The 17,087-nt window shown below is 37.2% G+C and overlaps 1 protein-coding gene across 1 annotated transcript; it reads left to right on the forward strand.

Moving 5' to 3' along the window:
- Positions 1-336: 336 nt before the first annotated feature.
- Positions 337-16,735, forward strand: ANAPC4 (anaphase promoting complex subunit 4). The gene is made up of 28 exons (XM_058024955.1): positions 337-467; positions 1,048-1,153; positions 2,011-2,143; positions 2,763-2,837; positions 2,965-2,991; positions 3,095-3,139; positions 4,096-4,180; positions 4,534-4,644; positions 5,213-5,296; positions 5,542-5,628; positions 6,333-6,397; positions 6,491-6,533; positions 6,633-6,709; positions 7,140-7,240; positions 7,326-7,377; positions 7,681-7,736; positions 8,934-8,980; positions 9,909-9,965; positions 10,127-10,183; positions 10,736-10,829; positions 11,485-11,582; positions 12,082-12,143; positions 12,235-12,273; positions 12,373-12,474; positions 13,102-13,179; positions 13,881-14,051; positions 15,216-15,339; positions 15,690-16,735. Exons 1-28 carry the CDS (start codon positions 360-362, stop codon positions 15,903-15,905), a joined length of 2,400 nt encoding a protein of 799 aa, XP_057880938.1. The 5' UTR covers positions 337-359; the 3' UTR covers positions 15,906-16,735.
- The last annotated feature ends 352 nt before the right edge of the window (positions 16,736-17,087 follow it).

Below are 17,087 nucleotides of genomic sequence, written 5' to 3' on the forward strand. Positions count from 1 at the left end.
TTTCTCTCCAAATGGAAAAGGGGCTTAAAAAAGAGTATTTAGTACTTAGTAAGTGAGCGGAGCGTGAAGAGCCTGGCTCGGCGCTGCGGCGAGGCCCACACCGCTGCCGGGGTCTCCACACGGCTCCCGGGGACCGCCCCGCTCTCAGAATTCCCCGCGCGGCTCCCGGGGCCCGCCCGCTGCCGGGATCTCTCGCACGGCTCCCGAGGCCCGCCCGCTGCCGGGATCTCCCGCACGGCTCCCGGGGCCCGCCCGCTGCCGAGGCCCGGCCCGCTCCTGGCCGCTCCTTGCCGCGGCGGGAAGCGCCGCCCCCGGAAGCGGGAGCAGAGGCCCGGCGGGCCCCGCGGAGCCCCGCAGCCATGCCCGCCTTCAGGCAGGTGGGCGAGAAGCAGCTGCCGCAGGAGGTGGTGTTCATGTCCTGGTCCCCCAAAAGGGACCTCATCGCCCTGGCCAACCGGGCGGGGGAGGTGAGTGCGGGTGCCGGTGAGGGGCACGGGAGGAACGGGCGCTGCTCTCCCTGCAGGCCCAGGTGCCTTTGCCGTTACTTAGGGCATGTTCCTCGTGAGCCTGGCCAGGCATTTCAGGATAGCAGTTTTGTAAATCAAACGTCTTATTAATGTTCCTTCGTTTTTTGCGTTCTGATTTCCGAACAAATTCACGTGTGATGTGCTTCTCGCTTGTGCATGAAGTTCCTATTTAAGTTCAATCTAATTTCAAGTACTTTTCCCCCTGGAACTGCAGTATGTGATCGTGCATGAAGACAAGACTCGTGCTTTTGGGCTGTCCGCTAGAGAGCTGATGGGTAACCCCTGTTGGTTAGGGGCTTGTATCCTTATGCAAGGCTCAGTTTATTTCTCTGTACTGCTGTGAACTGTGTGCTGCCCTCTATAAGAGCATAGGAGTGAATTATCTGCTAGAGAAGCAGGTGGTGTTTAAAACACAGGAGTTAAAAACTAATAAAAAAACTGTGCATCTTGAACTGATTTACAAACTTTTATTAACGTAAGAAGGTGGTTTAAGTTTGTCTTTAATGCATTTGCTTTGTAGGTTTTACTTCATCGGCTTGCAAACTTTCAACGTGTATGGAGTTTGCCTCCAAATGAAAGTACAGGCAAAGAAGTGACTGCTCTTGCTTGGAGACCAGATGGCAAAAGTAATGTCAAGTATATGAGATGATATGGTGTGATAAAACCCCATGGGAAATCATGAATGATGATGCCTGTGAAGGAAATTTTCAAGTAAACTGTTTTAAGAGAAGGGTGACTTAATTTTATGTAGGTTCATTCACAGCAATAGAGAGATTAACACTATTAAATCCAATGGCAAGAAAGATTAGTAAGCCAGATTTATGTGCCAAATGCTGCTTTTCGGAGTATAGCAAAATTTCAACCTCTTAACTGTGCAGGGTATTTTGTATGAACTACAAAGTTTATTGGGGGAGAAAGAAGGTGTCTGATCAGTATTGATTGAAGAGCTTAGCTTACTTAGCATAGGCAAAACTTCATAGGCTAAAATTACTCTAATTGTAGACCAGAGAAGAAAAAAAAAAGCCTTTTCCTTATTAATAGAAATAATGTTGAAATTAGTAGTTGAATAAACTTATGCCAGAAATCAGTTAATTTTTGCTTCACTGGAGGTGGGAGAATGGGAACAATCTTCCTCTATGACATGTGGATAAAAACCTATATTGTTTTATGATGGCATCTGAAGAGTTTAAGAAACTTCTTTTTAAAGCTGATTACCTGTGATTATAAGGAAATAAATACAGAAACCTCTGCCTATTTGCTATTATGGATGAAGAAAGTTAAGTAAAAAGTGGTGCAAAAGTTGCTTGGCAACTCCTAATTTGTGTTTTTTGTCCACCAAGCCTTTCTGGCGGACAATGTTATCTATAATATTGGACTCAAGTTTGCAAAATTGGAAGCCTCTACTTTATCAGAACTATTGTTAGAAGTGTTTGAAGCATGTTCAGTTCTAGGTTATTTATACATTTAACTTGTCTTTCTCTAGTTTTGGCTTTTGGCCTTGCTGATACCAAGCGGATTATTCTGTGTGATGTAGAAAAGCCTGAAAGCTTGCACTCCTTCTCTGTGGAGTTATCTATTACATACATGCATTGGATGGAAGTAACTGAGGAAAGCAGGTGAGTCTGAAAAGAAATAATCACAAGCCATGTAATGTTGCCTTACTGATAATTTATACTTGAAATGTTACAAGCAGTCACATAAAGTAATACAGTTTTCCACAGCTGTGGGGTTTTTTCACCACTTGGCTAAAATTTTCCTTTTTTTAGAATAGATCCTTTTCATATTTTTAGTGCTGATACCTTAGTCTTGTGGTTCTTTGGGTAATACATTACATTTCAGCATAATCTTGTGCTTCTCCTTAAGAGCTGCTTAATCTAGTGTTAGCATGTACAGCCTGTTGTACTGCAGGCTTGGAGAGAGTTTAAACAGAAAGCCTCTGATTTACTGAGGCTTACTCTGATTAACTGATTTACAGGCAATGGAGGATTTGTTGACAAGCCTCTGAGCCAGCAGATACAAACTTTATTCACTGGAAATAAAAAAAGATTTTCAGTTTTTTTATTAATTTGATCACTTGATAATCTTTTATATGACCTTTAATAATTTATCCTCTGACATTTCTAATTTTGATATATATAATGCATTGAATATGTACTCTTAACTCTGGAGTTGAAAAGAAAGGCTCTTCTCATTTTTACAGCTTGGGTAATAAAGACAGTATTATGTCTTTTTCAGTGTTCTCACTTCCTTTTACAATGCTGAAGATGAATCAAACCTCCTTTTGCCTAAATTACCAGCGCTGCCAAAAAAGTAAGTGTTACTCTAGTAAGCTTGAGGAAATACCATTTGTCATTTATTGTCATTATTTTGGTTATTCATCTTTAACACTCTGCAGCTGTCTGATCATTGTTACTGAGAGTAATTATTTTTTTTTCAGTTACAGTACCACTGCAAAAATTTTCAGGTAAGAAATTGTCATATTACAGCTCACTGTTTTTTAGTTTTCTTTTATTTTCTGGTATTGGGACAAACTACATAAGCCCTAATCACATGTTTTGTATTTTCAGTGAAGAAAAATCAGATGAGATTATGAAGCTTCTGGGTGATGTCAGGTAAATTCTGGCTGTGGGTTGTTGGTTGAGGTTTTTTGTTTAGTTGCTTTTTTAAAGGGATAAAATAATGGAGTTTAATAATGAGTTTACTGTTAAATTAAATCTGCATCTCTGTCTATCACCAGTTACTCATTTTTAAAACTTGATAGCTCTTCTTACAGTAGGATTTCCTTGCTTAGGAGAGAGTGAGCTGTCTGTGGTGTAGGAGCTTTGTGAATTCTCTCTGCTCCCTTCATCCACTCAATTAATCAAACCAAAAGTTTTGAAGATACTGTTTTCCTAAGTTCTGTGTTGGTTTTAACAGAAATATTCAGTGTCAATGTATATTTATTTAGAGATGTAACAGGCAGAAGTTGCAGTTAATTTGCTTGTATTTGTAGGCTTTTTCCCAAGCCAGTGTAACACATTGGTGTTAGTAAGTGAGCAAAACATAAATCTGTCTGTGCCAGACTGTTCTTTGAACTGGGTTTCTGTTTCTGGTGCTGTTGCTACTTCTGTGGCTGTTATTGCTGCTGCATCCATTTCAAATGTTTGTTGCCTTTGAGGTGCTGAGGGATGCCACTGAGTGTGACAAGCCCACTCTGCATGTAATCAGGGTAATTCAAGGTGGCTTAGTAATAATGCTTTGCAGCCTGCATACTGCAACATGCATTGGTAAGGGGAAGGTTGCTAGAAACTTGTTACTTTTAGTGGAAAAGAACTCTCTGACTAAACTGTGCTATCTTTCCCCTATTCTCTCAGTTAATGTAGTAATTAATACTCTTAATATAAATGTTAGAGGCAGTTTTTATCAATAAAATCCAAGCTAATTTGTTAGTTTTTTAATTTCTTGAATCATAGACGGTAACACAATGTTTCCTTTTGTGCAGGGATGGAATTTAAGTATTAAGAATTATATCTATGTGTGTGCAAATTTTTTTCAGTATGCTTATTAACACCTTCTTCTATTTTTATAGACTTAATGCTCTTGTCCTTGGTGGCAGCTCAGGATTTATTGAGATATATGCTTATGGAATGTTCAAGATTGCTACAGTAAATGGGGTATGTTTGGTTCCTTTCCATAGTTTTTTCTTCATAATATACCAAGCTAAATGAAAATATACATATGCTTACACATAAGTGAAACTGGGCTGCTGAATTTGAAGAAACAAATTGATTGGGTTATTGGTTATTGATGGAAAGACCTTGTAACTGGGAAATTTAACTCTTGTTTCAAAGTTTACTGTTAATACACGATAAAAAGATTGGGTTTGTTCCTGAGCAGTAGCTGAAAATTGCACTTCATTTTTGCCTGCCATTGAACACAGTCATCTTTGTATGTCAGTGTGTTAGAGCAGGAAATATTCTTAGAGGAAATGAAATGTTTTATTAACTTGTAAACTGGAATTCTTCAGGTGGCAGGTTCTTGTCGTGGACTGTGTTTGTCTAGTGATTTGAAATCACTGTCAGTTATTACAGAGCTACAGAACTCTCCAGACAGCGAAGCAGAGATAACATATTTTCAGGTAAGTAAACAAATTTAAAAACATGTTTAAAGGGAAAACTGGTCTTTAAATTATATTCTGGTAGCTTTATTGCTTTCCCATGATAACAAAAACTACCAGTTTCAGCCATTTTGAAATTACCCAGTGTAGCTTTTGAATTTGTGATGTTAACATACAGTTTCACTGATGAGACTGACAATGGTGATCTGAGCCATTCTTGCAAAATACTTCTTTTAGAATAATGTGAATTTATTCAACTACAGTGACAATTATTCAGATTTTCTCCATTCTGCACACAAGGGGCCTAACAGCAATGCTTGTGATTATCCCCTTTCCAGAACAGTCATCTTTAAAATTATTACTGTTAGAGCTCCAAAATGTGGAACCTTCTCAGGGGTTTTTATAGATGTATTAAAAATAGTTATTGCTTCTTTGAATTAAATGTATTTTCCTTTTAAAATCAACCTTAAGGAGTTGAGAATGAAGAGATTTTCTGTGGGTCTTTCCAATCTGTCTTTTAATTTCTGTAATCTATGTATTGTTAAAAGACAAGTCATCTGTTACCTGTTGCTTTTTCCATTTGTTGTAGTTGGACACTAGTCTGTTATCAAGTTACTTACCTGAGGTAACTCGAATGGCCCGGAAGTTTACTCACATTTCAACTCTGTTACAGGTACAGTTGTGTTACACCATCCTTTTAGTCTGGTGGTTCTGTAGGCTTTGACATTCTAATGCAAGTGAAATAAATGTTTTCTTGTAAGAATCTTGAGTTGGTTTTAAGTAAATGTAGAGCTCCAACTTGGAATTTGATAATAAATTTTATATAAGATCTACTGTTTATATTGTAACATCCATTTGCTGAATGTGTTGTTGAAAGGGAGAAAGGAAATAATACTGATGCCAGTTTCTGTATTACAGTATATAAAGCTGTCATTGACATGCATGTGTGAAGCATGGGAAGAAATACTGATGCAGATGGACTCACGACTAACAAAGTTTGTACAGGTACTGCAGGATTAACCATCCTTTTGGAAAAACACTTCTGGCAGTAGTTCTGTTGTTCTTGTTAGTCTATTGCATATCTTAATGTTAAGCATGATGCCTCCAGATAAGAGTCCCTAAGTTCAGAGACAGCCTGAAAGCTATTGTGTGTCAAGTGCTCTGATGCTGAAGGCACCTGTGTACAATCAAGCATAATTGTATTGTGATACTTTTATTTATTCTGAAATTTTAAAAAATCATACTTTTCAGCTTGTCCTGCTGTTGATCAATTGCTTTCTACTTAAGGCTGTGCTCTTTGTACTTAAGTCATTGATAAACTGATCACTGTAAATGTTCAGTAACACTTTACAGCCTAGTTCAATAGAACACATGTAATATCTGTGTTTAAGATGTCATTGGATTTGCTTAAATTTTGTATTCATTGACCATAGTCAGAAGTTAATGAATCTTGTAGTTTTATTGTATTTTAGAATAGATTCTTGGTGGCAAACTCCTTAGAATTTTTATTGGGTAATGCAGTTGAAAATAACTTGAAATACTAGAGAACTTTCAGTGATCATAAAACTTTCAGTGATCAGTAGTCTGATTTCAACATTCAAAGATCTGGGTGGCTTCTTTGAAGTACTTTATATGGAGTGTTTGTGAGATAATTTGGCAGGCTGGATTTAATCTCTTCACCAATCTATTTCAATCATTTTGACTGACAGGAAAAGAATACAACCACTTCTGTTCAGGATGAGTTTATGCAGCTGTTGTTATGGGGCAAAGCAAGGTAGTTACTGTTGTTTTATCTGAGTATGCCTTTGCACTTGATGTTGAAACACAAAATGAAATGCCTATTTGGTTCTCTCCCTACCTCCTTCAGTCTGGAACTTCAGGCATTGCTAATGAACCAACTGACAGTAAAGGTATGTTAACATTTTTTTAAACATACTAAATGAATCTATTTCAATATCTTTTAATAATTTTTATATTAACAGATTATTATTGTATTTCTTTGTTAACAGGGTTTAAAAAAACTTGGTCAGTCTATAGAGTCTTCCTATTCTAGTATACAAAAGTTGGTTATAAGTCATTTGCAGAGGTAAGTCCCAGAATTTCCAATGAATTTTAGATTAAATGGCATATTATATGCTTTGATAAATGACAATAAGCTGTCTTGGTTGTGCTTTCTATGTAGGTGGGCTGGTATGGAAACTGTCATCATGGCAAAACATTTTACTTTTGTGTAGTAGAGAACCAGTGAAGTATTTTGAACAATCTTTATGGTACATCACCTGTAAATTGCTGCCCGGTGTGTTTAATAGGATCTATGCAAAATATTCACACTAACTTTGTGTCATTGTGACAATATCAGCCTTTCTCTGAAGTTATACCATGCCTCTTGTTCTTGGCAGACCACCTTATAAGGCTTTGCACTTTGTGCATTAAATAATATAAATGTAGCATGCAGCACAGCACTGAATTTCCAGAGTGTGAATAAAGAATTATGCTTCTTTCCTCTGCTTTCCTAGTGGCTCTGAGGCACTTTTATACCACTTGAGTGAATTGAAAGGAATGGCTTTATGGAAACAAAAATATGAGTCTCTGGGATTAGATGCATCTGGAATTGATGGTACAGTAGTGTGTGTGCTACCTCTGTGCTCTGATTTCACTTTTGAAAGCTTAATAAGAATGGTTACTTTTTTTTTTTTTTACAGAGGCTATTACTGCTGTTGGTTCTTTCATCCTGAAGGCAAATGAGCTGCTTCAGTAAGTATAAAGTCTGGAGAGTTTAAAAAGCATTCCTATTCAGTCTTGTATTGGAGGAAATTGGTGGGCTGGGAATAGAGGAGGTTGGGAGAGCAAGACTCCTCTGTTGGTGGGGAGCTTTCATCTTGTCTCCCTGCATGTCAGACTCATTCCACAAGAATAGTCTTACTTGAAACATTGCATTGGCCATTTTGAAAAAAACTGACAGAGCTTGCAGGCCTTTCTGTGGTAAAGATGGTACTTAAGCATGAAGCAGCTTGTGACAGTCAGATTTTGTAATTTCTTGTCTTGTTTCTTGTTTAGAGTGATCGACAGTAGTATGAAAAACTTCAAGGCATTTTTCCGATGGCTCTATGTTGGTAAGATTGGTCACACAGTCATCATCCAGTATCTGCTTTATATTGTAAGCATTGAAATGCAGACAAGTTACTAGGCCAGGCTTAGTTATAGCCATCTATTTTTTTCTGTCATAGAAAATTTCTGGACATATAAAGGGATATAGTTGATGAGGCAAGAGTAACTATAATATTAAACACAGATTATAAATTTGGCAGTTCTCAATTAAATTTAGTATGTGCAGAGTGGGTATTGCATATACTTGACCTGTAATATTGCTCCAAACTGTTTTCTGTTTCATGAGCAATTTGATGGTCTTGATTTGGAGAAAAAGAAAGGACTTTTTTTAGGCTACACAAAATTTGAAATGTAACCTTATTTTTTTTTACTCTGTTACTTGCTGTTTTCTCCTGTGAAAGCCTAGTTACTTTTAAGGTTCTGCACAGATGTAAACAGTCTCTGAATGTCCACTTGCACTTAGTAGCCACCTTCATGTGTCTGGGTAGCTGCAGAGAAAATGTTAGAAGGAAGTGAAGCACGCTGTATTTTAGCCTGCCTGTTTTTATTAATGTTTATAAATAATTTTATAACTTCTATTTGATCTTTTTAGAACTACCTTACAAAAATTAAGTGTTATTACCAGATATTATAGAAGTACTAGCTATGCAGTGTTAGCACTTACTAGCAGGAATATAATAGTTCTAATTTAGAAATTACAGAAAGCAGGACTACCTAAGTTCTCTGTCACAATGTTATGTTCATTGTTTGTTTCATTTCAGACTAAACAGAGAACTTTATCCAAGCCTTGCAGATTTGAAATTAATCCTATGCCATTCGCTTAAAACACATTTTTATGAGCATAACAGTTTTCAAGTATTTTACATATATCTATTTTAGTACTCTGAGTATGGACATGAACAAATTCTTATGAGCCCTTTTCATAATAATTTTGTTTCAGTCTCATACAGAGTAGAATGCAGTTAGAGAAGATTAAAGATAAAAATTCTTGAAGATTTGTAATGTAAGCTTTGTAATGTAAGCTAGTGAGACTAGAGAGACTGAATTTCAGTCTCTACTTGTAATTCTTCATCCCTCTTTTGGCTCTTTTGCTTCTAATGAATGAATCTTTTTTAACAGCAATGTCTTATTACATACATGTGAAAAATAAAGGATATTAGGAAAACCATATTAATGCAGTAAGAATATAATTTTTCCCTCAGCCATGTTGAGGATGTCAGAAGATCATGTGCTTCCAGAGCTGAACAAGGTAATAGTAACATTTTCTGATAAATGGTGATATCCTCGATATTCTGCTATCTCAAAAACAGAATTAAAAGTTCCTTTTTGTTCCAGAACTTAAGGGTAGTGTCTGTGTCATTTTTTTGAGAAAGTTGATGCCTGTGCATTGACACTAATGTGCTGTTGTGCTTGAATTATTTTTCTGTTTTCTTTGCTAACACTGCTGTATTTAGTATGCTGGGTATGTGAGGCCTCTGTATGGCAGCTCTTTATGCACCCTAAATGCTGAAGTCAACCAGAGTGAGATCTTAGTATCTTTATCAATGTCCCCATAGAGGAGAGGGAATATGTAATGAAACAATAATGTAATAATACAATAACACCTGCATTGAATTTGCAGCCACCATCACACTGCCCTCACTTGAGGGCAGAGATGCCTTCCAGAAATAGATAGGCTGGAGGAATGGGCAGGCAGGGACTCCCTGCAGTTCATGAAAGACAAACTGCAAGGTTCTGTTGTGGGGTGGGTTAACCCCCTGTGAGTGCACTGCTGGAGCCCATGTGGCTGGGAAGATGTCAGCTCTGCCAAAATGATGTGGGAATCACTGGGTGCATGCTGGGCATGAGCCAGCAGTGTGCCCTGGCAAAGGTGGGCAGGGGTGACCAGGGCTGTAGTAATGAGAGCATGGCCAGGAGGTCAGGGGAAGCACTTATTGTCCTAATTTAGCACTTGTTGGTTGGTCCCATCTACAGTTTGGGACCATCCTGTACAAGACAAGAGTGGTCTGGGATGAGTTCAGCAGAGCACTCCCAAGTGGGTTGGAGGCTGGAACGTTTGCCCTGTGAGCACAGGCTGAGGGAGCTGTGCTTGTGCAGCCTACAGATTGTGTGTTCTGTGCTCGTTGAAATGTGTTTCTTACCCTTTGCTTTTCTCACTTTGTTTTTTTCCCTTTTAGATGACTCAAAAAGATATCACATTTGTGGCTGATTTTCTTACTGAGCACTTCAATGAGGTCAGTGATACTCATTTTCCAAGTACATGATTTGACTGTATTTTTGCTGACAATAGCTGAGTCTGAAAAATCTTAGAATAAAATAATTTGATCATCTTTTGTTCACTACTTCTCATTACTTTTATGTTTAAATAATGGGTTTGTTTGCATTATTTTTTTAGGCACCAGAACTTTACAATCGTAAAGGAAAGTACTTCAATGTGGAGAGAGTTGGCCAGGTAAAGAACTTAGGAATAAATGCAAAAAGAATAAATGGGAAAATCCTTAAATAGAGAAGCTTTTAAAGTTGTGTCCACTTTGCTTCCCTGGCCTTTTTGCTCTGTGTTGCACATACCAGTAATGGTAAAAAAGAGTAAATTGTTTCACCTTATTATTAGGAAAATGAGGGTTTAAAATGCTGTATTTTCACTTTACACATGCTGTATTTTTAGGAAAAGACAAAAATATTTTGCAGCAGTAGTAAAACTCTAAAAGCCAACTTCAGTAAAACTGATATGTTGGTTATCTGTATGGCATTAATCACTGCATTTGAAAACATTTGTGTTCAGACTTGATCTAAAGATCAGTTTCTTAGGGAAATATCACCATGTGATCTTAAACAATAGTTGATTTTTCTTGTTTCTAGATGGGGTGGAATATTTAATTTTAAGACTATGGCAAGTTAATTTACCAAGAAATTTTTAATATACTCACTAGGGGCAATAGTGAAGGTGGAATTCTAATGTTCCCTATTCTTAAATTACAGTCTTAAAACTGTGTTTCTTTTTTAGTACTTGAAAGATGAAGATGATGACCTTGTATCCCCACCTAATACAGAGGGAAACCAGTGGTTTAACTTTCTTAAAGATAGTACTCATCTTAAAGGTAATGTGTTTTCATGAAAAAAGTGAATGCAAGATATATGCAGAATGTAACCAATGTAGAAGAACTATCTTTTTTCATGCTTCTTGTGAGTTACTTCTGTAAGGTCACTCATTGGTCTTCATCTGAGTGGAATAAAATAAATGGGCCTTGCACAGGGTTTATGTAGCTGCTCACCCAGTCAGTTACCATTTTCTGGATATTGGGAGTTCCTCATCTTTTCTGTACCAGTCTCAGAAGTGTTGGCTTGGAAGGAATCCCAGAAGAGGTCTATTTTAGGATATCTTAATTCAAGAGTTATGCTTAGGTTGTACTTGAGGGAAGTATCCTAACTTGTTCCCTTTCACTGGAGTCTGAGACTATTTTGTTAATTAGTGATTAAAAGGAAGTAGGAGACTATAATGAGCAGATGGTGACAATTATTGTAGTTTAATTTTAGAAACCAAAGACTGTAAAACCTTGACAGCGTAAGCTGTGTGTAATAGAATTTGCCACAGTTGCCTTTTTCTGCCTATTTAATTTGATAAAGAGGGGGGAAATGGTAGCATTTTTGTCTGGAAAATAGTCTTTAGAAAATCTGATTTTGAAGGTAATAATGGTGTAATATGTTTCTATAGAGATACAAGCAGTTTTTTAAATTAACTTTGTCTGTTTACAGAAAGCCCACTTCTGTTTCCCTACTATCCTGAGAAATCATTGCATTTTGTCAAAAGGCAAATGGAAGGGGTCATTGATCTGTGTTTACAAAAGCCAGCAGTAAGTTCTGTTTTTACAAATGATAACTTTCTTTTAGGGATAGTGGTCAACTGAAGGAAGCAGTCATGCTTAGCAAGGCCTGAAGCTTTAATCTTTGCCTTTGAGTGCCTATAACTTGGGTAGAGTCCAGCTTCACTGCTGGGATATCTCAAGCCTTTGGCCAGGGAAAGTACAGTGAGGGATTTTTTTATTTGACATATTCTCTTCATACAATATTGGGATCTGGTTTTAATGTTAATTATGTATGTGTGTACCAGATAACTGTGTCAGTTGGCAATACATTAGTCTAATATGGAGAAACATGAAACAAATGTATGAGGTGACATAGTGTATGTAGTGTTTGCGTTAGGGATGTTTATTTCAGGATAAATATTGGTGAAGTTTTCTTTCAGATGTACTCAGAGGTTGTTGGTAGGTTGGTTGTTTTTTTTTCTTAAAAACATGTATAATTATGAATAACTGCCTGTATTTTATGGACTATTTTTATTCTATTTATTAGGATGTAATTGGAAAGTCAGTGCATCAAGCAGTCTGCATATCTCTCTACAAAGTTTCTCAAAGGTATTTCTTTACTGAAAGCAGCTAAAGAAATGTGCAACTAAAACTCATGCATGAGTAGCATTTCATAAACTGTTTTGTCTTTCCTTTGCAGTGAAGATTCCACACCTCAGTTATTTAAGTTACCATTTCTGTAAGTATGCTGCTATTCTTTGTTCCTATTCCTTGTTCCATATAGTTTACAGGTTATTAAAACTTAATCTAAATTTTCATTTCTTCCCCCATATTGCAGGTGGAATGACAAAACATCTAACTTACATTATGTTCTCTTCACCATGTTAGAAAATTCTATTTCTAAAATACACATTTTGAGAAGACATACTGATACTTCCAGGTAAGACAAAAAGAGGGAAAAAGTGGTGTGTGAGTTTTGCCACATTTGTACAGAAACACAATTTAAATCTATTTGTAAAAACAAGGAATGAGCACCATGAATACAATTTCTCTTGAATACTAGAGAAAATGAGGAATACGTTAGGTGCAGCAGGAAACTGCAGCAGAAGTTTGTGTTGTATTACACTCAGTAAATCTCATCTCAAGACCCAAGATGTTTCTGGGATTAGAAAAAATGAGATTCCATTAGATTGCTGCTAACAGAATTACTTATTTGTGCAAACTTCTGAAATATTACAAAGAATCCTGCTTCCTCTGTTACTTTGTCTTACTGTAAATAGTATTTTTGATTAATATCTTGGGGTCTGTAATTTAATGATGGCTTTCTCTTCTCTGCATAAGCCAGATGTAGTTTTCCATTTGAGTCCATTAGTTATGTTTTTCTGAGGAGCAGAGGAATTTAAAAGGTTCCCATCCACCAATAACATAATTTTGGCATGTAGCCATGTATTGTGCTGAGCTTAGATAGCTTTTTCACCGTCTTGTACCACAGTTGCCATTAGAGATTTTGGATTCTCAGTTAAGGGAAAGGTTTTTGTCACTGAGACAATTAACTCTGTTGTTGTAGGTCTGTCAGTAATGGGATTCTTGCAGTAGAGTTTGGAAACTTCTTGAACAACAGTATAAATGAGAGCTCAGACTCCAGGTCAGTATATTTGATTTTTCTTGCAGATTGCTGAATAAAAAAAAAAAAAAAATCATATTTCCTGTTAGTTTTCTTGCATTGTTACCTTTGAAGTTAACTCACCTGGGTGAATCAGGGTGTAAGAAATGGCACAGGTGCATGAAGCTGCAGAATAGTGCAAATCTTACTTTGCACTTCATCTCAAAGTCAAGTAAATTTTAGTTTTCCAGTTGAAAACTAATGCTTTAACACGTGTAAGAAACAAATCTAGCTGGAAACAAGTATTGTTTATCTGTGTGATGTTCTTTAAGTAAGGTAAGATTTGGTATGGCTGAATGTAGCCATCTTACAAGGCATATGATAGAGTAAATTCATCCTTTTCATGTAGAAAAGCCAGATGTGATTTGCCCTCAGAACCAATTTTCTTTGGTATTTATGTTTGCTGTTTCTTATGTTTCATCTGAAATGTGAAGGTCACTAGTAAGAGTTTTTTGTGAGTTACTTTATTTTCCCCTTCAGAATAATTTTTTCCTGCATGAGGCAGGAGTCTGCCAGGTTATGGCTATCATTTAGTCAGCTGCACAACTGACCTCTTTTATTATTTTATTATTATTTACAATGAAGCTTGTTGTTAAGCACTGAATACTTTCTAACAACTTTAACATATTTTATTTCTGCATTCTCTTATATTACTTGGTGCTTTCTAAATTATTTTCCTGTAGATGCTACAGTTGTTTGGATGCTCACTTCTATGATGATGAAACTGTAACTGTAGTTCTGAAAGAGAGTGTGCAACAAGAGGGGAAGGAGAGAGTCTTGGCTCAGCTGCCTTTATCTTCAGTATATACAGATGAGGACCAAGATGGGAAATCCATTTGGGATTCTATGGAAAGGTAGTGAAAAACCTTGAGCAAATCTGAAAATGTAGAACTGAAAAGCAAATTAAGCAAATATTGTGATTGTGTACAGTTACTCATCCTTTGTGTGTGTGTAAATATTTTGAAGATAGAAACTCTTTTTGTGCCAGGAGAGTAGGATGAGGGAGATGGAAGCTTCCTAAATAGTTTGTTTTGTGGTTTTTGGGAGGGTAGTTTTCAGTTTTTTCATACTGATACTACTTCTGTACCTGCCTGTCATGAAATGGAAGAATAAGCTGAAGACACCATGCAGAATCAGAAATCTTCCTTAGAAAGATGCTGACTTTGCTAGTCAGAATACTTCAGTTGAGGATGTTTTCAGCATATGTGCTCATACCTCTGCCTTGTAATAAGAGTACACAAGTATTTCTTGATCTTTCCCTGATAGCCACCCTTACAAATATTGTCAGCTTGACCTTAAAACATCAGAACTGGTACAGCTGTCTGCATTGGCATAGGTAGAGGTGAAAGTGAGCACACTCACAAAGGCCAATGAAATTCAATTCGTGAATCCAAACCTTTAGTTGCTGTGTGTTCCTTGCTTTTACTTTTCTCCCATTCTTCTCTGGTGGTTTGCTTATGATGCATTTTTATTTCAAAATAAGGAGCCACACTGAGCTGTAAATTAACTTTTTATGCCGCAAAGATATTGTATATTGAAGGGTGAACAGAAAATATTAAGAGCAAGTTCAAACTAATCTTGGCTGCTGTAATAGGTAGGGAGTGTCTTCATACAGTCCCTGTGAGTGGGGTAATGATGCATATTTGAAAGGTCATGGAGGCCAAACTTCTGTGTAAGAGGAGGTACTGAATCCAGGACTGTGTTTGGAAACTCCTCTTTGTGCAGAGGAGAAGTTTGAAAAAAGCCACCCACATCCTGCTACAGCTGTTTCTTGTGGGAAGGTCAAACTTTACAACTCCCTTCTCACCTGCTGTAATGTTTTTAACTCAGTTGGAATGTGCTGTGTCTCTACAGTTGGATCTCCTGCTCTAGAGTATTGTGGTGGCATTATGATGGATTCAGAGACTTATCTGCTTGTTGCATCTGATGAAATTTGGACATATGAAACTGGAGGTTTTTTCTTAGAAGTGCAGTTGTTTCTTGTGAAGCAGCTTTGTGCTTTTTTCCTTGCTGTGCAGGCTGGATGAGCGAAGCGGTGAGATACCCACACGTACTGTCTTCTTGGAGAGTCAGTGGAGAGTGCTGGAGAACATGAAAGCTCAGTATGTTTCTGTAAATGGCATTAGGAAAGTTTCTTGTGTGGTAAGTGCAGTATCTCTGAAAAAGCCTGTCTATTAAAGGAAGTGTGCTGACTGAAGTGGTAACCTAAAAGTTACCAATTTCTTTTTTTAACAAATAGATTATTTTTTCATAATCTGCTGTTAGTGTGTCAGGATACAGTCATGCCATAGTAGCACAGGATGGAAAAACTTTAACAGAAGGTAATAGATCTGCTTGCTTTACTTCTCAGCCTATAGAGCAATAAAAAAGTTGCTAATTCCCTTGAAACCTCCATTTCAAAGATAAAGGTTATTTTCAAAGCTGACAATTTAAGTGCTGGTGGTGTTTTTATTTATTTGGTCATTAACAGGAGCTTCTTACTGTCTCTGTAGCTGAGTTCAAACCTCCGCCACATCAGGGTGTTTGAGATGGACGTAGAGGATGATGGGGAAGTTGAGGAAGAAGAGGAAGAGGAAACAACTCAGATTGCAGCTGGGGAACCTGATGAGCCAAATCAGCCTGCAGATGGCCAGGACAATGTGTGTGATGCATCTGCTGAGGAACTACCTGATGAAGCTGAAGAACATGAGACAAGTCTGGATCCTTGAAATGGGCTTTCGTAATAGAAAGGGGACAGGACTGAACTGTAAATACTCTCTTTAATGGCACAAAGAAATTGTGTGTATTGAGGAATGAACACAAAATACTCAAAACAAGTTCAAACTCATCCTGGCTGCTCCATTAAGCAGGGACACTATCAGTACTGTCCTGGGACTGGGAGTGATGTGGAGTGATACATTTGAAAGGTCATCTAACTAGTTAGAAAGTAATCTGACTTCAGGCTGCTGAGATGATGGATCCCATACCTCCTCAAACAGCTGAATCAAGCTGGAATTCTGTATTGCTTCTCAGCTAAGATTGTGTTCTAAAGTACATCTATTGACTCTTTTCTGTCTGGCACATGGTTTGGTGCCAGCTAAAGCTTTGAAAGCTTTTCTATTTGCCAGTTTTAAAAGGTGAAGAGAAAAAGAAATACCAGCTGAAGTTTTTGTAGCTAGTCTGTTCAGTCCTGGATACTGTTATAAAAATAAAATAAAGTTGAATATAAAACCAACAAAACTTGGGGCCTAATTTTTTGCTTCTCAGACTTTGTAATGGGTTTGAAAGTTTCCTGTAGAACCAAAATGTAAAATTGCTAGTCAATGTTGGGCTAGTTATACACCAACATTTAGCAACTGTTAATGAAATGTATAGTTTTAAAAGCTCTTTGGATAACATCTGTCCTTGGTAACACAGCATTTCAATCTGTGCAGTTCTTTAGTCCTCAATGCAATGTGTGTGTGCAGTACATGATTTGTATGTTTGTATGTCTCAGCCTGCCTAGTTTCTGTGAATTTGTTCCTGAAAGCCTGTTTTTTCAATCTGGAATTTTTGTAATGAAAAATTTTACCAGAGAATATATTTTTTTATTCTCATTCAGCACTGGGAGTTGTGCATAGCTCTCAGCATAATCATGTTACTTGCAGTTTATATATTACTGTAGGCATGATGTAGTGGTAAGCAGTAGAAACTAAAAACAGCATTTAGAAATCTAAAATGTTTTCTTCATCCCTACTAGCTGCCATTCTGAACTGACATAAAACTCAGCTCTTTGAATGAACAATGCTGCTTAATGCATGTGCACTCCTTTGAACAGTGAGTGCACCTTGTATTTGTGAGGAGGACCAAGTTTCCATTCTGTGCTTTAAAAATAAATCTTTTGAAATTGCTATTTGGCATTGCAAAATTCA

This window comes from Melospiza georgiana, chromosome 5 (assembly GCF_028018845.1).
Source record: "Melospiza georgiana isolate bMelGeo1 chromosome 5, bMelGeo1.pri, whole genome shotgun sequence".
Taxonomy (NCBI): Eukaryota; Metazoa; Chordata; class Aves; order Passeriformes; family Passerellidae; genus Melospiza; species Melospiza georgiana.